Source organism: Triturus cristatus, chromosome 9 (genome assembly GCF_964204655.1).
Source record: "Triturus cristatus chromosome 9, aTriCri1.1, whole genome shotgun sequence".
Classification (NCBI taxonomy): domain Eukaryota; kingdom Metazoa; phylum Chordata; class Amphibia; order Caudata; family Salamandridae; genus Triturus; species Triturus cristatus.
Window position 1 is genome coordinate 22,143,195 of NC_140592.1, and position 20,510 is coordinate 22,163,704.

Genomic DNA, 20,510 nt, shown 5'->3' on the forward strand with positions numbered 1-20,510 from the left:
ATCTGTGTCTCTATGCCACTGAGTATCACTGCAGCAGTGTACCTGTCCACCTGTGTACCATTGAGTGTCACTGCATCAGTGTACCTGTGTATCAGTGAGGGTCACTGCAGCAGTGTACCTGTGTCTGTGTATCAGTGAGGGTCACTGCAGCAGTGAACTTGTGTCTGTGTATTATTGAGTGTCACTGCAGCAGGGTACCTGTGTCTATGTAGCTGTGTCTGTGTATCACTGAGTGTCACTGCCGCAGTGCACCTGAGTCGGTGCATCAGTCTATCTGGGTCTGTGCATCTATGTATCACTGAGTGTATCTGCAGCAGTGCACCTGTGTCTGTGTATCAGTGAGTGTCACTGCAGCAGTGCACCTATGCCTGTATATCAGTGAGTGTCACTGCAGCAGTGTACCTGTGTCTGTGTACCACTGAGAGTCACTGCAGCAGTGTACCTTTGTCTGTGTATCAGTGAGTGTATCTGCAGCAGTATACCTGAGTCGGTGCATCAGTGAGTATCACTGTAGCAGTGCACCTATGCCTGTGTATTAGTGAGTGTCACTGCAGCAGTGTACTTGAGCTGTGTATCAGTGAGTGTCCCTGCAGCAGCGTACCTGTGTCTGTGCATCTGTGTCTGTATATCAGTGAGCGTCACTGCTGCAGTGTCTCTGTATCTGCAGCAGTGTACCTTTGTCTGTGTATCAGTGAGTGTCACTGCAGCAGTGTACCTGTATCTGCATCAGTGTGCCTGTGTCTGTGTATCAGTGAGTATCACTGTAGCAGTGCACCTGTGTCTGTGTATCAGTGAGTATCACTGTAACAGTGCACCTGTGTATGTGTATCAGTGAGTGTCACTGCAACAGTGTACCTCTATCTGCATCAGTGTACCTGTGTCTGTGTATCAGTGAGTGGCACTGCAGCAGTGTACCTGTATCTGCATCAGTGTATCTGTGTATCAGTGAGCATCCCTGTAGCAGTGTACCTGTGTCTGTATCAGTGAGTGTCACTGCAGCAGTGTACCTGTATCTGCATCAGTGTACCTGTGTCTGTGTATCAGTGAGTGGCACTGCAGCAGTGTACGTGTATCTGCATCAGTGTATCTGTGTATCAGTGAGCATCCCTGTAGCAGTGTACCTGTGTCTGTATCAGTGAGTGTCACTGCAGCAGTGTACCTGTATCTGTATCAGTGTGCCTGTGTATCAGTGAGTATCACTGTAGCAGTGTACCTGTGTCTGTGTATCGGTGAGTATCACTGTAGCAGTGTACCTGTATCTGCATCAGTGTACCTGTGTCTGTGTATCAGTGAGTGTCACTGCAGCAGTGTACCTGTGTCTGTGTATCAGTGAGTGTCACTGCAGCAGTGTACTTGAGCTGTTATCAGTGAGTGTCCCTGCAGCAGCGTACCTGTGTCTGTGCATCTGTGTCTGTATATCAGTGAGCGTCACTGCTGCAGTGTCTCTGTATCTGCATCATTGTACCTTTGTCTGTGTATCAGTGAGTGTCACTGCAGCAGTGTACCTGTATCTGCATCAGTGTGCCTGTGTCTGTGTATCAGTGAGTATCACTGTAACAGTGCACCTGTGTATGTGTATCAGTGAGTGTCACTGCAACAGTGTACCTGTATCTGCATCAGTGTACCTGTGTCTGTATATCAGTGAGTGGCACTGCAGCAGTGTACCTGTATCTGCATCAGTGTACCTGTGTCTGTGTATCAGTGAGTGGCACTGCAGCAGTGTACCTGTATCTGTATCAGTGTACCTGTGTCTGTGTATCAGTGAGTGGCACTGCAGCAGTGTACGTGTATCTGCATCAGTGTATCTGTGTATCAGTGAGCATCCCTGTAGCAGTGTACCTGTGTCTGTATCAGTGAGTGTCACTGCAGCAGTGTACCTGTATCTGTATCAGTGTGCCTGTGTATCAGTGAGTATCACTGTAGCAGTGTACCTGTGTCTGTGTATCGGTGAGTATCACTGTAGCAGTGTACCTGTATCTGCATCAGTGTACCTGTGTCTGTGTATCAGTGAGTGTCACTGCAGCAGTGTACCTGTGTCTGTGTATCAGTGAGTGTCACTGCAGCAGTGTACTTGAGCTGTTATCAGTGAGTGTCCCTGCAGCAGCGTACCTGTGTCTGTGCATCTGTGTCTGTATATCAGTGAGCGTCACTGCTGCAGTGTCTCTGTATCTGCATCATTGTACCTTTGTCTGTGTATCAGTGAGTGTCACTGCAGCAGTGTACCTGTATCTGCATCAGTGTGCCTGTGTCTGTGTATCAGTGAGTATCACTGTAACAGTGCACCTGTGTATGTGTATCAGTGAGTGTCACTGCAGCAGTGTACCTGTATCTGTGTATCAGTGAGTGTCACTGCAGCAGTGTACTTGAGCTGTTATCAGTGAGTGTCCCTGCAGCAGCGTACCTGTGTCTGTGCATCTGTGTCTGTATATCAGTGAGCGTCACTGCTGCAGTGTCTCTGTATCTGCATCATTGTACCTTTGTCTGTGTATCAGTGAGTGTCACTGCAGCAGTGTACCTGTATCTGCATCAGTGTGCCTGTGTCTGTGTATCAGTGAGTATCACTGTAACAGTGCACCTGTGTATGTGTATCAGTGAGTGTCACTGCAACAGTGTACCTGTATCTGCATCAGTGTACCTGTGTCTGTGTATCAGTAAGTGGCACTGCAGCAGTGTACCTGTATCTGCATCAGTGTACCTGTGTCTGTGTATCAGTGAGTGGCACTGCAGCAGTGTACCTGTATCTGTATCAGTGTACCTGTGTCTGTGTATCAGTGAGTGGCACTGCAGCAGTGTACCTGTATCTGCATCAGTGTACCTGTGTCTGTGTATCAGTGAGTGTCACTGCAGCAGTGTACTTGAGCTGTTATCAGTGAGTGTCCCTGCAGCAGCGTACCTGTGTCTGTGCATCTGTGTCTGTATATCAGTGAGCGTCACTGCTGCAGTGTCTCTGTATCTGCATCATTGTACCTTTGTCTGTGTATCAGTGAGTGTCACTGCAGCAGTGTACCTGTATCTGCATCAGTGTGCCTGTGTCTGTGTATCAGTGAGTATCACTGTAACAGTGCACCTGTGTATGTGTATCAGTGAGTGTCACTGCAACAGTGTACCTGTATCTGCATCAGTGTACCTGTGTCTGTGTATCAGTGAGTGGCACGGCAGCAGTGTACCTGTATCTGCATCAGTGTACCTGTGTCTGTGTATCAGTGAGTGGCACTGCAGCAGTGTACCTGTATCTGCATCAGTGTACCTGTGTCTGTGTATCAGTGAGTGGCACTGCAGCAGTGTACCTGTATCTGCATCAGTGTACCTGTGTCTGTGCATCAGTGAGTATCACTGTAGCAGTGTACCTGTGTCTGTGTATCAGTGAGTATCACTGTAACAGTGCACCTGTGTATGTGTATCATTGAGTGTCACTGCAACAGTGTACCTGTATCTGCATCAGTGTACCTGTGTCTGTGTATCAGTGAGTGGCACTGCAGCAGTGTACCTGTATCTGCATCAGTGTGCCTGTGTTTGTACATCAGTGTACCTGAGATACCTTGTGTGACAGCAGCAGTGTGTCTGTGCATCAGTGTATCTTCTCTTCCATGAGTCACTGTAGCATGTATGTGCCCTGTCTCTATATGCAGCTCGGCAGGGACCTCTGTATCTACCTGTGATCTGTGACTGCGCAGGTCAATGTATGTAACTATCTGTGTACATACGTGAATCTGTGTGCTTGTGTATGTGGGTATGTGTAGCTCCAGGTTTGTGTATCTGTGTATCTGTGCCCCTATGTATGCACATGTCTTTGTATCTGTGTACCTGTTTTTCCGTGTGTAGTTCTGTGTGTAAGTCTATGTATTCATCTACTGTACGTCTACATCTGTTCTGGTACCTGTGTTTTATCCCTCTCTCTGTATCTATGTAGGTATGTATGTATCTAATATGTGTTTATATCTTTACCTGTGTAGCTGTGAATCAATAAATCTGTGTACTTGTATGTGTGTCCATGTTATTGTGTTTCTGTGTATCAACATGTATTTGCATATATGTATATGTGTACAGCTGTATAGGTGTATCTGTATATCTATGTACATGGGTGTACATCTGGATCTGTGTATGTGTTCACTTATCAGTGTTTGTGTGTGCCTCTATCTGTGTATTTGTGCAGGCATCTTTGTTTGTATGTGCCTGTGTATATGTGCAGGCATCTGTGTTTGTGTGTGCCTGTGTCTGTGTATATGTGCAGGCATCTGTGTTTGTGTGTGCCTCTGTCTGTGTATGTGTGCACGTATCTGTGGTTGTGTGCGCCTTTGTATGTGTATCTGTGAAGGCCTCTGTGCATGTATATATGACTCTTGTAGGTGTCCAATGCATGGGGCTCTGATTGACAGTGATGCCTGAAGCAAAATAAGCGACACACCCTATGCTGGCCTCATTGTGCATAATGTACCTCTGAATACAACAGCCTTCTCTTATGTGTGCACGTGTGCATGGTTGTGCCAACATATTTTAGCACATTAAAGCCAGACCCATCGGCTTTGCCAATGTTATGTTGTCACTGAGATGTCCTACGTGCACAGAGCATACCCTACATGGGCCCTTGTTTGATATGCCACAGGACCTGAGCTATACCTCAGTAATGAGCTCCAACAGACTGAAAATGGACCACGTTTATTTGCATTTCTGCTCAGAAGGGACACCGCCTGCCCATTCAGGGTGGAATATTCCTGTTGCAGCCGGACCAATGTTGGTTTGCATAGGGTGTATGCTTTAGTCCCTGATGCCAATGTGATAGCTGGGGTTGTTGCTGTGGTTACATCTGTGATTGCTGCTGCTGTCCCAGCTGTGGTTCCTGCTGTAGGAAGCTGTCAGCAATGACATGGTTCCTGCTGTGGGAAGCTGTCAGCAATGACATGGTTCCTGCTGTGGGAAGCTGTCAGCAATGACGTGGTTCCTGCTGTGGAAATCTGTCAGCAATGACGTGGTTCCCGCTGTGGGAAGCTGTCAGCAACAACGTGGTTCTGCTGTGGGAAGCTGTCAGCAATGACTTAGTTCTTGCTGTGGGAACCTATCAGCAATGACGTGGTTCCTGCTGTGGGAAGCTGTCAGAAATGACTTGGTTCCTGCTGTGGGAAGCTGTCAGCAATGACATGGTTCCTGCTGTGGGAAGCTGTCAGCAATGACGTGGTTCCTGCTGTGGAAATCTGTCAGCAATGATGTGGTTCCCGCTGTGGGAAGCTGTCAGCAATAACGTGGTTCTTGCTGTGGGAAGCTGTCAGCAATGACTTGGTTCTTGCTGTGGGAAGCTGTCAGAAATGATGTGGTTCCTGCTGTGTTTACAATTATTGATTATGTTGTTACTGGGGCAGTGGTTCTGGTTGCAGCTGCTGTGGTTAGTGCTATGATTCCTCATGTTGCAGCTGTGGTTGAAGCTATTGTGGCTTTAGTTGTTGCTGCTGTGATGGATCGGTTTCTAATGCTGTGATTCTTGCTGTGACTGAAGCTATTGTGCTTGCAGTTGTTGCTGCTGTGACAGGAGCGGTTTCTAATGCTGTGGTTCCTGCTGTGGGAAGCTGGGAGCAGTGATGTGGTTTCTGTTGTGGGAAGCTGTCAGCAATGATGTGGTTCCTGCAGTGGTTGAAGCTGTCAGCAGTGATGTGGTTCCTGCTGTTGGAAGCTGAAGATTTGGTTTCTGGGGCAGTGGCTCTGGTTTCAGCTGCTGTGGTTAGTGTTATGATTCCTCAAGTTGCAGCTGTGGTTGCGGCTGTAGTTGAACCTATTGTGGCTTCAGTTGTTGCTGCTGTGACAGAGCGGTTTCTAATGCTGTGGTTTTTGCGGTCGTTGAAGCTATTGTGGCTTCAGTTGTTGCTGCTGTGACAGTGCGGTTTCTAATGCTGTGGTTCTTGCTGTGGTTGAAGCTATTGTGGCTGCAGTTGTTGCTGCTGTGACTGGAGCGGTTTCTAATGCTGTGGTTCTTGCTGTGACTGAAGATATTGTGCTTGCAGTTGTTGCTGCTGTGACAGGAGCGGGTTCTAATGCTGTGGTTCCTGCTGTGGGAAGCTGGCAGCAGTGATGTGGTTTCTGCTGTGGGAAGCTGTCAGCAATGATGTGGTTCCTGCAGTGGTTGAAGCTGTCAGCAGTGATGTGGTTCCTGCTGTTGGAAGCTGAAGATTTGGTTTCTGGGGCAGTGGCTCTGGTTTCAGCTGCTGTGGTTAGTGTTATGATTCCTCAAGTTGCAGCTGTGGTTGCGGCTGTAGTTGAAGCTATTGTGGCTTCAGTTGTTGCTGCTGTCACGGAGCGGTTTCTAATGCTGTGGTTCTTGCTGTGGTTGAAGCTATTGTGGCTTCAGTTGTTGCTGCTGTGACTGGAGCGGTTTCTAATGCTGTGGTTCTTGCTGTGACTGAAGCTATTGTGCTTGCAGTTATTGCTGTTGTGACGGAGCGGTTTCTAATGCTGTGGTTCCTGCTGTGGGAAGCTGGCAGCAGTGATGTGGTTCCTCCTGTGGGAAGCTGTCAGCAAAGATGTGGTTCCTGCAGTGGTTGAAGCTGTCAGCAATGATGTGGTTCCTGCAGTGGTTGAAGCTGTCAGCAGTGATGTGGTTCCTGCTGTTGGAAGCTGAAGATTTGGTTTCTGGGGCAGTGGCTCTGGTTTTAGCTGCTGTGGTTAGTGCTATTATTCCTCATGTTGCAGCTGTGGTTGCGGCTATGGTTGAAGCTATTGTGTCTTCAGTTGTTGCTGCTGTGACAGAGCGGTTTCTAATGCTGTGGTTCTTGCTGTGGTTGAAGCTATTGTGGCTTAATTTGTTGCTGCTGTGACTGGAGCGGTTTCTAATGCTGTGGTTCTTGCTGTGACTGAAGCTATTGTGCTTGCAGTTGTTGCTGCTGTGACAGGAGCGGTTTCTAATGCTGTGGTTCCTGCTGTGGGAAGCTGGCAGCAGTGATGTGGTTTCTGCTGTGGGAAGCTGTCAGCAATGATGTGGTTCCTGCAGTGGTTGAAGCTGTCAGCAGCGATGTGGTTCCTGCTGTTGGAAGCTGAAGATTTTGTTTCTGGGGCAGTGGCTCTGTTTGCAGCTGCTGTGGTTAGTGCTATGATTCCTCATGTTGCAGCTGTGGTTGCTGCTGTGGTTGAAGCTATTGTGGCTTCAGTTTTTGCTGCTGTGACGGGAGCGGTTTCTAATGCTGTGGTTCTTGCTGTGGTTTAAGCTGTTATGTCTTCAGTTGTTGCTGCTGTGACTGGAGTGGTTTCTAGTGCTGTGGTCCATGCTGTGGTCACAGCTGTTATCACTAATTGGATCCGTGCGTGTAGGCCTGGGAAATATTTAAATTAAAGCGGCGTAATTTGATTAATTTGGAGAATTTCACATTAAGCTCATTACACGAAATTCCCAAAGTTATGCCATTACCCCACTTCACCGAATTTCAAACAATTTTCAGTACATTTTTACCACAAATGGTCCATTTGAAGTAAAACTTTACTACCGCTAATACATAGGAATAACAGAACTTGAGCAGCAGTTCTTACAGAATGTTATAGGGTGAAATGCATTTGTGCATCAAGATTTGATGGGTGGATACATTTTGGTCAAACATATGGCATTAAATGACGGATTACCATTTCTCATATTTAAAAGGGGTGGGCGGAACTCGCGGAGTTTCACTCTGCGGAATTCTGTGGAGTTACATAAAAACTCCACAAGATTCCACGAGTTCCACAAGCATGTGGAATTCAACACTTCTCTGACTTTTAGCACTGGGGGCTTGTTCTGCGATGTAAAATCAGCACGAACTGCAGGACACGATGTAGCAGATGGTGCTTCTTCTTTCCGCCACTCGGGTAGAATTTCTACTCAAGTGGCAGCTATCTCAATGTGAATGGTCATGACTAGTCTCGCCTGCATTAAGGCCCGGTGTGATTTTTCAACGCGGGCGTCATGACAGGTTGCTACTGTTTGCGTTGAGTATCCTGCCATTCGAGTAGAAAATCTATTTGCAATGAAGAAAGAAGCCGGTCCATCTGGGGCAGTGTGTGGTGCAGTTTGTGCTGATTTTAAATCCCGGAACAAGTCCTCAGTGCTAAAAAGCACTGGCCCTGCTGTGGTTGCAGCTGTGGGTGCTTCTGAAGCCCCTGGTGTGGTTGCAGCTGTGGGTGCTCCTGAAGCCCCTGCTGTGGTTGCAGCTGCAGGTGCTGCTGAAGCCCCTGCTGTGGTTGCAGCGTTGGTTGCTCCTGAAGCCCCTGCTGTGGTTGCAGCTGTGGGTGCTTCTGAAGCCCCTGGTGTGGTTGCAGCTGTGGGTGCTCCTGAAGCCCCTGGTGTGGTTGCAGCTGTGGGTGCTCCTGAAGCCCCTACTGTGGTTGCAGTTGTTGGTGCGCCTGAAGCCCCTGCTGTGGTTGCAGCTTCGGCTGCTCCTAAAACCCATGCTGTGGTTGCAGTTGTGGGTGCTCCTGAAGCCCCTGCGGAGGTTGCAGCTTCGGGTGCTCCTGAAGCCCGTGGCATGGTTGCAGCTGTGGGTGCTCCTGAAGCCCCTGCTGTGGTTGCAGCTGCAGGTGCTGCTGAAGCCCCTGCTGTGGTTGCAGCATTGGCTGCTCCTGAAGCCCCTGCTGTGGTTGCAGCTGTGGGTGCTTCTGAAGCCCCTGCTGTTGTTGCGGCTGCAGGTGCTCCTGAAGCCCCTTGTGTGGTTCCAGCTGTGGGTGCTCCTGAAGCCCCTACTGTGGTTGCAGTTGTTGGTGCGCCTGAAGCCCCTGCTGTGGTTGCAGCTTCGGCTGCTCCTAAACCCCATGCTGTGGTTGCAGCTGTGGGTGCTCCTGAAGCCCCTGCAGTGGTTGCGGCTGCGGGTGCTCCTGAAGCCCCTGGTGTGGTTGCAGCTGTGGCTGCTCCTGAAGCTCCTGGTGTGGTTGCAGCTGTGAGTGCTCCTGAAGCCCCTGGTGTGGTTGCAGCTGTGGGTGCTCCTGAAGCCCCTAGTGTGGTTGCAGCTGTGGGTGCTCCTGAAGCCCCTGCTGTGGTTGCAGTTGTGAGTGCTCCTGAAGCCCCTGCTGTGGTTGCAGTTGTGAGTGCTCCTGAAACCCCTGGCGTGGTTACAGCTGTGGGTGCTGCTGTTGTGTCCACAGTGCTGGCTGCTGGCTGCTGCTGTTGTCTCCACTGTGCTGCCTGCTGTTGTTGCTGTTGTTATCCCTGCCATCTGTATAGCTGCTGTAGCTGCTGCTGTTGCACAAGTGTGGTCATTGCTGTCATGCTTGCTGTTGTTGCTGATTTGGCACCTGCTGTGTTGCTGATCACAGGGAGGTCTGGAAGCTCCACAGTGTTTCCTCCACTAATGCTACAAGCGAAAGCAAAATATATAACTGCGCAAATCAAAACTAGCCTTGGACGATATTTAATTTACGTATAATTTCACATTACACTTGTTACGTGAATATCCCAAAATTAAACCATTATCCCACATTGCTTGATTACGCTGTGTTTCACATGCAAACAGAACAAGAGTGGGTGTTACAATTGTGTTTTTTGTGCGGTTTTCTAAACAGAAAATACGTCCTTTTGTCAAAAATTATGGAAAGGACCCCCCATTTTTTATTAGTACCAGCTAGAGGATTTAATAAATTGTTCACTCCAGATAGCCAGGTACGTTTTAACATTACTAGTGTTCTCGACCCTCCCACTCCCTTCCCTCATAGTCTAACACCCCACAAAGTGCTCCAACGTCTCCGTAGGTTGTAGCACGCCCGCTCCCGCAGCTGGGCGGGAAGAACCCGCTGATGAAGCATGCCACCATGGGTCACTTTGGTGGCTGAGGGTTATTTTAAGAATCCTCATCATTTTCCCTGAAACTTCAAGGATTACAACAATAGAACAGTCATATTCAAACAAGTGGACTCTTTTGGTGGATATGTTAGTCAGTTATTTGGACTGAGAAGGATAGTGGAAGGATAGAAGAGGGGAAAAAGTTTGCATTTATATAGAGCTTGCTCCCCCTGATGAGGTGTTGAAGCGCTTTGTTTGGCGAGTAGCAATCCACTCCGGAACCCATAAAAGATTAGTATAGTGAAATATGAAAGTAATTTGAGTGGTGGACCTGTTAGTCTGTTATTTAGATTGAAACGGAATAGTGGAGGAATAAAAGAGGGAAGGGTTATAGCTGTAGGAGGGGGTTTGGGATGAGTGAAGGTTGCAGGTGAGGTGCAGGGAAGTTAGTATAGGGAAATAAGAAATTAATTTGAGTGGTGGACATGATATTCTGTTGTTTGGATTGAAAAGGAATATTGGGAGATAGAAGAGGGAAGGGTGTAGAGTCATTTTCTTTTTGTTTTTAGTTCATAGCAGCTGGAGGGGGACTTGGGTGAGTAAAAGGGAGTTGGAGTGGGAAGAGTCGGAGGGAAGGGTTTAGAGAGGCCTGTTTGGGAGGTCTGAATAGTAGAAGATATATGACATGATGCAAGGAGGGGCATAGGAGGGAAGAGTCTAGAAAGGGTTATCCTGTGGATCATATTAGTGGCATGGGGCCTGGGATGAATGAGAGAGTGGAGGTAGAGGATATATTGATAGAGGTTCAAGGTGAGAAATAGAGTAGTGCATTGGAAAGAGTAGTAGAATGATGTTTGAGGTGAGTCAGAGAGATGAGGTAGAGGATATATTGAGAGTCGTATAGGGTGAGAAATAGGGTAGTGAATTGGATATGCTTAATTAGAAGAAAAGTAATAAATATATCGAGTCTCAGCAATGACGCTCAACATCCTGTGATTCTGGACAAATCACCTAATCCCCCCATGCCTAACAAAAATGAATATGTCCTCATGTAATGCAACTGGTGCTCATGTAAAGCGCTCTGATACCTGATTTCAGCTCAAGTTCGTGCTATATAAAACTTCAGAAAAAAAATCATAAGTACATGGAAGGTATATATATTTAGAAGGAAGGTAGTATTACATAGATAAACGATGCATTTAATATACTCCGGCTTTCAAGTGTTGTAGTTAATTTTTATTTTTTTGTATTTTTTGTAATTCAAAAGTAAAGCAATTGCAGATAAATAATTATGATAAAAGATTTAATTATTTATGCAGTCACGTATGTACATGTTAAAAACATAGGACCCGATTCACAAAAGTAATCTGAGACAAAATTCTAACTTTACGACTTTTGGTATTCACAGAAGGCATGTAGGATTTTGTCTCAGTTAAACCTAAGTTTTGGTCTTAAGTGAAATTTAAGACAAGTTTGAGTTAAACTGAGACAAAATCCTAGTCGTAAAGTTAGGATTTTGTCTCATTTAAACTTAAGTTCGTCTTAAGTTTAATTTAAGACCAAAATTTAAGATTAACTGACACAAAATCCTAACTTTAGTACTCCTACATGCCTTCTGTGAATACCAAAAGTCGTAAAGTTAGGATTTTGTCTCAGATTACTTTTGTGAATCGGGCCCATAGAATAGTGTAACCCTAAGTACTATGTACATTTGTTAAGCAGAACTAACAAATATCTATATACTTTTAAAAACATAATTATTATACATGTTTATACAAAGCAACACACATATATAATTACATATCTAGAGTCCAAATAAATGCTTCTATACAGAGGGATATGCTTAATATTTCTGTTTGCGTATGGTGGTTATGTGGGGAAGAGATAATTCTTGATTAGTTATCTTAAGATAAGGTGGTTATGAGTGGATCTGATGTTGGGGGTAAAGAGTTCCATAGTTTGGCTGCTTGAACAGAGAAGGATGTGCCACCCATGTTTTTTTTCTTGTATGTTGGGATATTGAGGCGAGGTGCCACTCTAGAGCGGAGGTTCCTTTGTTGAATGTATTTGGTGATTTTATTCCTGATGAAGAGCGGTCCTGTTCCATGCAACACATTGTGGGTGATACAAAGCAGCTTGAACGTGGATCTTCTGGCGACCGGTAATCAATGCAGGGCTTTCAAGGCAGGGGAGATGTGTTCTTGCAGCTTTATATGTAAGAGTAGTCTGGCAGCAGAGTTCTGAATCTGTCGTAGTCTTTTCATAATTAAAGGTGATCCCTGGTAGAGGCTATTGGCATAATCGAGTTTATACAGTACAAGAGAAATAGTAGCCTGGACCCTGTGTGGAAATCCCAGATGGGAAAGATTTGTCGCAGTTTTGATAGTAACAAAGCTTGATCTTGCTAGTTTGTCCACATGGACATTCATTGACTGCTTGGTGTCCATGGTCATTCCGAGGTTTCTTACTTCCTTCGATACCTTGGGCGGTGTTCCCAGATCATCAGCCGGTGAGTGGTTCAACATTTTCCCAATCGCCACACGTGAGTATTTCAGTTTTGGAAGCATTCCATTTGAGATGGCTCCACGTCATCCATTGATCCACAGCTCCGACACAAACTAAAATTGGCCAGTTTCCAATGTTTTTGGGGCATTCCAGTTGAAAGACTATTTGTCTGTCATCTGCATAGTTATAGCACGTGCGGTGAAATTGATTGATCAGTGCTGGCAATGACTTCATGTAGATGTTGAAAAGCATGGGTGAGATGATAAAGGCTTGAGGGACCCCTGCTTTTGTGAAGTATGATTTGGACGAGAAAGGGGGGTATAGATGACATTAGTTCAGTTTCAAAGGTAGGACGCGATCCAGTCTAAAGGAGTCCCCTCTATGCCGGCTTCATAGAGTCTTTGCATCAGAGTGTCATGGTCAACTGGGTCAAAGGCAGCCAAGAGGTCCAAGAGAAGTAGTGCGGTCAACTGTGTTCTTCAGGTCATCCCAGATGGCAACGAGGGCAGATTCTGTGCCTCTCTCTGCACGGAATCTTGTTTGGGAGTCTGAAAGTATGGCAATACCTTCAATGAATTGTGACATCTGGCCAAATGCTGCTCCTTCTGTCAGTTTGCCCAGAAAAGGTCCATTTGTAATTGGTCTGTAGTGGTTCTGGGGGTTCTAGTTTGTTTTCTTCAATAATAGACACATGTATGACTTTTTTAGTTCTTCTGGAAATGTTCTGGTACTTAAGGAATTGATGATCCTTCTTACAAGTGTGGCAGCATAGGTTGTTAGAAAAATTCTCTTGAAGGTTTGTGGTGGAAAGAAGCCAGAAGGGCTGCCGGCAGGCCTGCTTGCTTTGACCAGGTCCATAAATTCATCGTGTGAAATGTGTTGGAAGGAACTCAGAGGCTGGGTTTGATTATTGTTTCAGAAAAGGGTCGGTGCTGGTGCTTTGTCTTTGTTTTAAATATGAGTCCAATGTGTCTGCTTTGGCCGTTTAATGATCTGCCAGTTTGTCTGTGACATCTTGAGCAATGGGATGAGTTCCTTCTAGGCAATTTGGTTTACGTAATTTATTGAGTATTTTAGAGAATTCTTTATTTGCTCATTTAGCATTTTTAATTCTGTCTGACTAGTACCTTTTGTCAGCTTTTTTGATAGTTGACTTGTATAATCTGTTAAGTTTCAGTAGGTGAAGTTTGTCTTGCACGTTACCGCTTTCTAATTTTTTGTTTTATCTCTCTTATCTCTGTATTTCTCCGAGGTGCCTGTTTTCTTTTGTTCTGTTGTGTCGTTTTTAGTGGTATTAGGATTTCAAAACCTTCCAGTAGCCACTCATATAGTTTTTGAACAGAATTGATTGTGTCTAGATCTGTACTGGATGTTAGTTGTGTTTCTAGGTATTCCAAATTGAGTTTGTTCCGCGGTCGATAGCTGGATGCTCGTAAGGTCGTTCTAGGTGCATCGCTTTGTGTTGTTTTATGTTGGAAAGCAAGCAAATGGTGGGCTAACCATGTGACCGGAGTAATTGTTTGAAAGGTAACTTGTTCTGTAGTAGAAAAAATGACATCTAGGATGTGTCCAGCAATGTGTGAGCATTTGTAGACGATCTGATGCAGGTTCAGTGCATCTAGGCCAGTGATGATTGTTTTCGGATGGGTCATATTGGGTTTGTCAAACCAAATATTGAGATCACCCAGAATTCATAGGTTGGATTGTGGTGCTATCAGGTTTGAAACCGTGTTTAGAAGAGTGTCGGGGAATGTCGCATTGCTATGTGGAGGTCTGTAAAGGAGCAGGAAGTTGCTACAGGAGGAAGATGGTGTAGGATTGCATCTGGTGAAAAGAAGCTCGCAATCTTGTATGGAGATGTCGTAGTTTTAGTGATATGTTTTGTTTGCCTGAACACAACAGCTAGTTCACCTCCTCTTTTTTCTATACAATTTTGGGTGATCGTTTGATAGCCTAGAGGAAGGGCTTCATGCGGGATTGGAGCCACATCATCTCCCAATCATGATTCGGTTACGAATAGTATGTCAGGTTTTGTGTCAGTGGGAAGGTCGTAGACGTGATTTTAGAGAGCAATCAAGCATTTATTAGTAGACATTTTAGAGAATGTGCTTTGGTGATTGTTTGACTTTTTTTGTAGAAGAGTGAGCAGTATTTTGTGGGCTTGTAGCAGGTGTGCCCTTAGTGTTGGTATTAGTTGTATGAGGATAGAAATCATGTAGCTGTTCTGTATTATCTTCATCCTCCAGCAGGCTAAGAAGCATTTTGATGGGTCTGCAAATGTAGGTGGTGGAGACAGTGATTGAGAGTGAGTTGGTGAGCTGTGTTGTTTTTATAGTATAGCCTTGTTGGGAAATAGACATGGAGAAGCGTAGTTGTGAGGTATGGCATGTTGCTTATTTTGATTACGTCTGTTTAGGGTTGAAGGTGTATGAGTTGGGGGGGGTGCAGCATGTGGGTCATGTAGTAAGGTTCTAAATTGTCCAATGGATGAGATGCGGTTCAAAAGAGAGTTGCTGTGTTGCTGTGTATGTGTTAGGTGTGGGGGAAGAGAGAAAGCTCGGCATTGGAATTTGTTCATTTGTGTAGTCTGAAAGGTGGGTGTAGTTTGTGATGGAAAGTATTATGAGGTGTTGCGTGTGAGAGATTTTGTGGTGCTGGTGTACTTGTTATGTTTTGTTTTAGAGGAGTCGTGAAATGAGGTGCTGGTGTATTTGTTTCTGAGAGAGATTTGTTTGTATAGCGTTGTTTGTGAGTGGAAATTGTAAGGAAAGAGCGGAGATAATGTGTTTGAGAGTGGAAATTGTAAGGAAAGAGTGGAGGTAATGTGTTTGTGAGTAGAGTGTATGTTGTGTGTAAAAGGTGATGAAGTAGTGTTGTATGGTTGTGTTATTGTGGTAGAAAGAAGAGGAGGGTGTTGGTTGGAGAAATGATGGAAGGCTGAGTATAGGTTTGTGAGTGACTAATAGGGGACTGTTAGGAGTAAATAGAGAAGGAGTGTGTGTCTGGATGGGATACAGCTAAGTATGGTGGGGATTTCGGTTTTGTTAGTGATGAATGGATTGTTAGTGGTATAGGATAGAGTTGTGTATTGTTTGTAGGTGATTGCATAAATGTGTGGTAGCTGGGATAGAAGGGTGAATAGGTTTCATTTCTGGAGCTTTCTAGTGAGTGCCGAGACATTGAACTTTGTGTAGGGTTAGTTTGTAGTAAATAAGTAGAGTACATGTGCTGTGAGTGTGTTACTCTGGGTGGGGGGGGGGGTGCTAGTGCATGTTAAATTGGGCAGCATGTCTGGCCCTAGTCTCGACCAGTATTGAACATTCTCAAACAGGCAATTGCGCTTGCGCTTATCCTCTCCACCCTTAACCTAGACGCCCGGGCTGAAATGCCATGAGCCCTCAGCTTAAATAGCCCTAGTAATGAGGTGACCTCTTCGGCCAATGGGAGCCTAACCCTAACCCCTCCCTCACTCTTCTCAGTGGTAATTGTTAGAGACCCTCGCTAAGTTTCTCAAAAGGATGCTATCTCTGCATTCGTTATCCTTGCCTGCTATTAGGCTCAAGAGCATCTCAGCACTCTAGGTGGCTAGTTGGAAAGTAAACTACCTCTTGCTTACAGGGCTTCAGGTGGCCAAGGCTACCTCAGAGTTGTGCTGGACCACACAAGGGGTGGGAGAGGGAGGGGGGCGGGGATCCATATCAGAGTGGACCTCTCCAAAGGTCTGCACCCCCTCTTGTCTATGTCCACTTCATTAGATGCCTCTTGATCTTTAGAGGTGACAGAGACTTGAGGGTAGCAGGTCAGAGGTCAGAGGCCACCTTCTCAGAGATGCTGATTGGTCATTACCGATAATGGGGGGTAGCTCAACCAGATGACATCACTGGCACAGGGTGTGTGGCATGCCAAAAGCCTAACATGGGACTGTCCCTGCCCCAGCCCTGGAGTCTTTCAGAGAGACCAGCATCAGAGATAATTCTCAGTTTCACTACAGACATTGTTTGTGCCTCTGAGAATATCATAATAATGAAGGAACATCCAATTTATTTCTGGTACTCAGTTCCCAGCTGGGAGTTAAGGGATACTGCGCTTGAATACAGAGTCTAAACCCATCTCTAAGACAGAAGATCAGTGTGCGATAACTGAGCATGAGTCCATTGTGTATCATTCGCCGTAGAAGCGAAATGACATTCGCCTTCCGCCTTCGTGAGCGGATTCGTGAAGATTGCCAACCCGTTATCATACCCAGGATCACGCTTTCCCCTGTATATCGGATGGCAGCGCTTAAATCCAATGTGCTTTTGAGATTGCATTGCAGTTGAACTGCCTCGCCTACAGCCAGAAGTCATTTTATTTTGATCTAACTTTGATTTTTCTATTCTTTTCTCATTTCCACATGGCGCGGCCTCTCTTCTGCCTGCCTTGCGGTTCATCTCAGGAACCTGTTGGATATGGACACCTTCTCCAAGTCTGACCCTGGTACGTGATCTCGTGTGGGACTTGTGTGTGTCATGTGTGTGAACTCACTTACACCATCAGTAGTCTAAACCACACAGCTCCTAAACTAAGGATCTAGAAAAGCACGTGGCTCGCATACAAACTCACTTAAGCTCTTGATCTTGTTTTTCTTTAGCACATAAGTAAACCCCATAGAGCACATTGACTTAAATTCAGAGATTAGTGCTGTTCACCTTTAGTACATAAGTAACACCCATAGAGCACATTGTTTTAAATTCAGAGATTAGCACTGTTCTTCTTTAGTACACAAGTAACATCCTTAGATTACATTGTTTTAAATTCAGAGATCCGTGCTGCTCATCTTTAGTACATAAATAACACCTGCAGAGATCTTTTTCTAAAGTCCAGAGATTAGTGCAGTTTCTCTTAGTACATAAATAACACCTGCAGAGATCTTTTTCTAAAGTCCAGAGATTAGTGCTGCTCATCTTTAGTACATAAATAACACCTGCAGAGATCTTTTTCTAAAGTCCAGAGATTAGTGCTGTTTCTCTTAGTACATAAATAACACCTGCAGAGATCTTTTTCTAAAGTCCAGAGATTAGTGCAGTTTCTCTTAGTACATAAATAACACCTGCAGAGATCTTTTTCTAAAGTCCAGAGATTAGTGCAGTTTCTCTTAGTACATAAATAACACCTGCAGAGATCTTTTTCTAAAATCCAGAGATTAGTGCAATTTCTCTTAGTACATAAATAACACCTGCAGAGATCTTTTTCTAAAGTCCAGAGATTAGTGCAGTTTCTCTTAGTACATAAATAACACCTGCAGAGATCTTTTTCTAAAGTCCAGAGATTACTGCAGTTTCTCTTAGTACATAAATAACACCTGCAGAGATCTTTTTCTAAAGTCCAGAGATTAGTGCAGTTTCTCTTAGTACATAAATTACACCTGCAGAGATCTTTTTCTAAAGTCCAGAGATTAGTGCAGTTTCTCTTAGTACATAAATAACACCTGCAGAGATCTTTTTCTAAAGTCCAGAGATTAGTGCAGTTTCTCTTAGTACATAAATGACACCTGCAGATATCTTTTTCTAAAGTCCAGAGATTAGTGCAGTTTCTCTTTAGTACATAAATAACACCTGCAGAGAACTTTTTCTAAAGTCCAGAGATTAGTGCTGTTTCTCTTTAGTACATAAATAACACCTGCAGAGATCTTTTTCTAAAGTCCAGAGATTAGTGCAGTTTCTCTTAGTACATAAATGACACCTGCAGAGATCTTTTTCTAAAGTCCAGAGATTCGTGCTGTTTCTCTTTAGTACATAAATAACACCTGCAGAGATCTTTTTCTAAAGTCCAGAGATTAGTGCAGTTTCTCTTTAGTACATAAATAACACCTGCAGAGAACTTTTTCTAAAGTCCAGAGATTAGTGCTGTTTCTCTTTAGTACATAAATAACACCCGCAGAGATCTTTTTCTAAAGTCCAGAGATTAGTGCAGTTTCTCTTAGTACATAAATAACACCTGCAGAGATCTTTTTCTAAAGTCCAGAGATTAGTGCTGTTTCTCTTAGTACATAAATAACACCTGCAAAGATCTTTTTCTAAAGTCCAGAGATTAGTGCAGTTTCTCTTAGTACATAAATACCACCTGCAGAGATCTTTTTCTAAAGTCCAGAGATTAGTGCAGTTTCTCTTAGTACATAAATAACACCTGTAGAGATCTTTTTCTAAAGTCCAGAAATTAGTGCTGTTCCTCTTTAGTACATAAATAACACCTGCAGAGATCTTTTTCTAAAGTCCAGAGATTAGTGCAGTTTCTCTTAGTACATAAATAACACCTGCAGAGATCTTTTTCTAAAGTCCAGAGATTAGTGCTGTTTCTCTTAGTACATAAATAACACCTGCAGAGAACTTTTTCTAAAGTGCAGAGATTTGTGCAGTTTCTCTTAGTACATAAATAACACCTGCAGAGATCTTTTTCTAAAGTGCAGAGATTAGTGCAGTTTCTCTCAGCACAAAAATACCACATACAGAACACGTTCTCTAAAGCCCAAATGCAAGTGATCTGTCTCCTTAGTACATAAAAACTCATTTAAAGCGCATTCTCTAAAGTCCAGGAATTATTTGCGCCGTTTCTCCTCAGTCTATCAACAAAAACATGACATTTGGAAACTCCGCAACTTTCACGAACTTTGAGGAGTTTTCCAGTTTCGTCTTTGAAGTTTTAAACTTTGCATGATTTTTGTACTAACACAGTGAAATGTGTGCTGGGATTGTTAATTAATTATTACATTAAATATTATTAGCTGATTGCATGAATTTACTGATTTTTTGCCAGTGTACACTTTGGTAAATAGACATTTGCCATAGTTTCATTTATTTTGTTATAAATCTAAATAAGAGCAATATTAGATTGTAATGGGATTTCGCTACCTTCCGCCCTGAGCCAGAGCCCCTGGTTCACGTTTAGTCTGAACTGAGATGGACATGTCTTATGTTTCTCACAAGAGCTTCTTAACCTGAGATGATTCCCTTCTGCTTGCAGTGGTGGTTCTGTACGCCCAGGGGATCGGGAACAAGGAGTGGGGCGAGGTGAGTGCACGCTGCTTGTGTTCGCATGGTCACTATTGCATGGAGGGAGGGGGGGGGGCATCACATGGTACCCGACATCCCTGGCTCTTACTTTCTCTTTGAACAATGTTGAATGCATTAGATTCCATGTCAGGTTAGTTGCATCAGTTACGCTGTGTGTATTTGGTATTTGTAAAGTGCAGAGGTCACCCCGGGGCACAGCCTGGTGCTGAAGCTGGTGCCATAGGGGCTGGGCCAGGGTTGGGGTTCGGTGATGACTCGGGTCTTCAGTTTGTTGCCGAATTCAAAAATTGAGGAGGAGCTCAGATGCAGTGGTCTTCAAACCCGCCCCCCAGTGAAAAAAAATAGTTGAGGCCCCCCAGAATTTTTTACAATTATTCTATTAAATTGGCAGTGTTTAAATATGTCTAAACTTATTCAAACATTGCAGGTAAATCCCATTGCTGGTTAAAAATGCAGTCAAATACATGATTTCTAAACATACTGTTCTGGTCACGCCGGCCTTATAGCGTGTACAAGTATCCACAGTGGGATTATTAGAATCAGGCGTGGGGGTTTGGAGAATATTTAGAGTCCCTTCCCTCTTGGCACCTTCTCCCAGCCAGGATATTAATGACAAAAGATGCTAGTGATGCCCATTACAGAGCGGCTCACTGACGCGCATTTATTTTTGTTGCAAACAAAGCACAGTTGTCAACAGAACGCTTATTTTGGCCAGAGCTAATAAGTTTAATGTAATGTATGTACTGTAATGTATGTACTGTAATGTAATGTGAATTTGTAGAGCGCTGCTTGTCACCTGTGAGGGTATTTAGACCTTAGAGGTGACTAAGTATTAATTCATTCAGTCATCGATCGAAAGCTCCGTTGGAACTCTACTGGAAGTGAGAGCTGGAAGGCGATACATTCATTCACTTCTTCATTCAAAGCACTTACATTAGAACTCCTCCGGAAGTGGAGCTGTGTGGCTGTAACACTATTTATGGACACGCTTTAGAAACGAGGCGGCACAAGGGGTGTGTGGGGGGGGGGGGGTCATGAAATAGACAACTCTCATGGCGCGTCTTTCTGATTTGTCGCTCTGTCTCCCATAGTCGCGCTGTAACTGTTCGACTATTAGGGAATAGTCGGGCTGGCTGGAGTAAGGCGCTGCAGGGGTGTCGTGGACACGTAGGGGTCACTGCTTGCGTCATCCGGGTGCCCCCGCAAGGTGATGGACATGTGCGTTGTTCACTATT

General features: G+C 44.8%; 1 protein-coding gene across 2 annotated transcripts in view; it reads left to right on the forward strand.

The window, feature by feature from the left end:
• CPNE9 (copine family member 9) overlaps positions 1 to 20,510 on the forward strand; it is a 1,048,133-nt gene that overhangs the window by 241,004 nt on the left and 786,619 nt on the right. For both annotated transcript variants that reach the window (XM_085624269.1, XM_085624270.1), the window contains exons 2-3: positions 16,662 to 16,702; positions 19,226 to 19,272. In XM_085624269.1, coding sequence (XP_085480395.1) covers positions 16,662 to 16,702; positions 19,226 to 19,272 — 88 coding nt within the window. The remainder of the gene's footprint in view (positions 1 to 16,661; positions 16,703 to 19,225; positions 19,273 to 20,510) is intronic.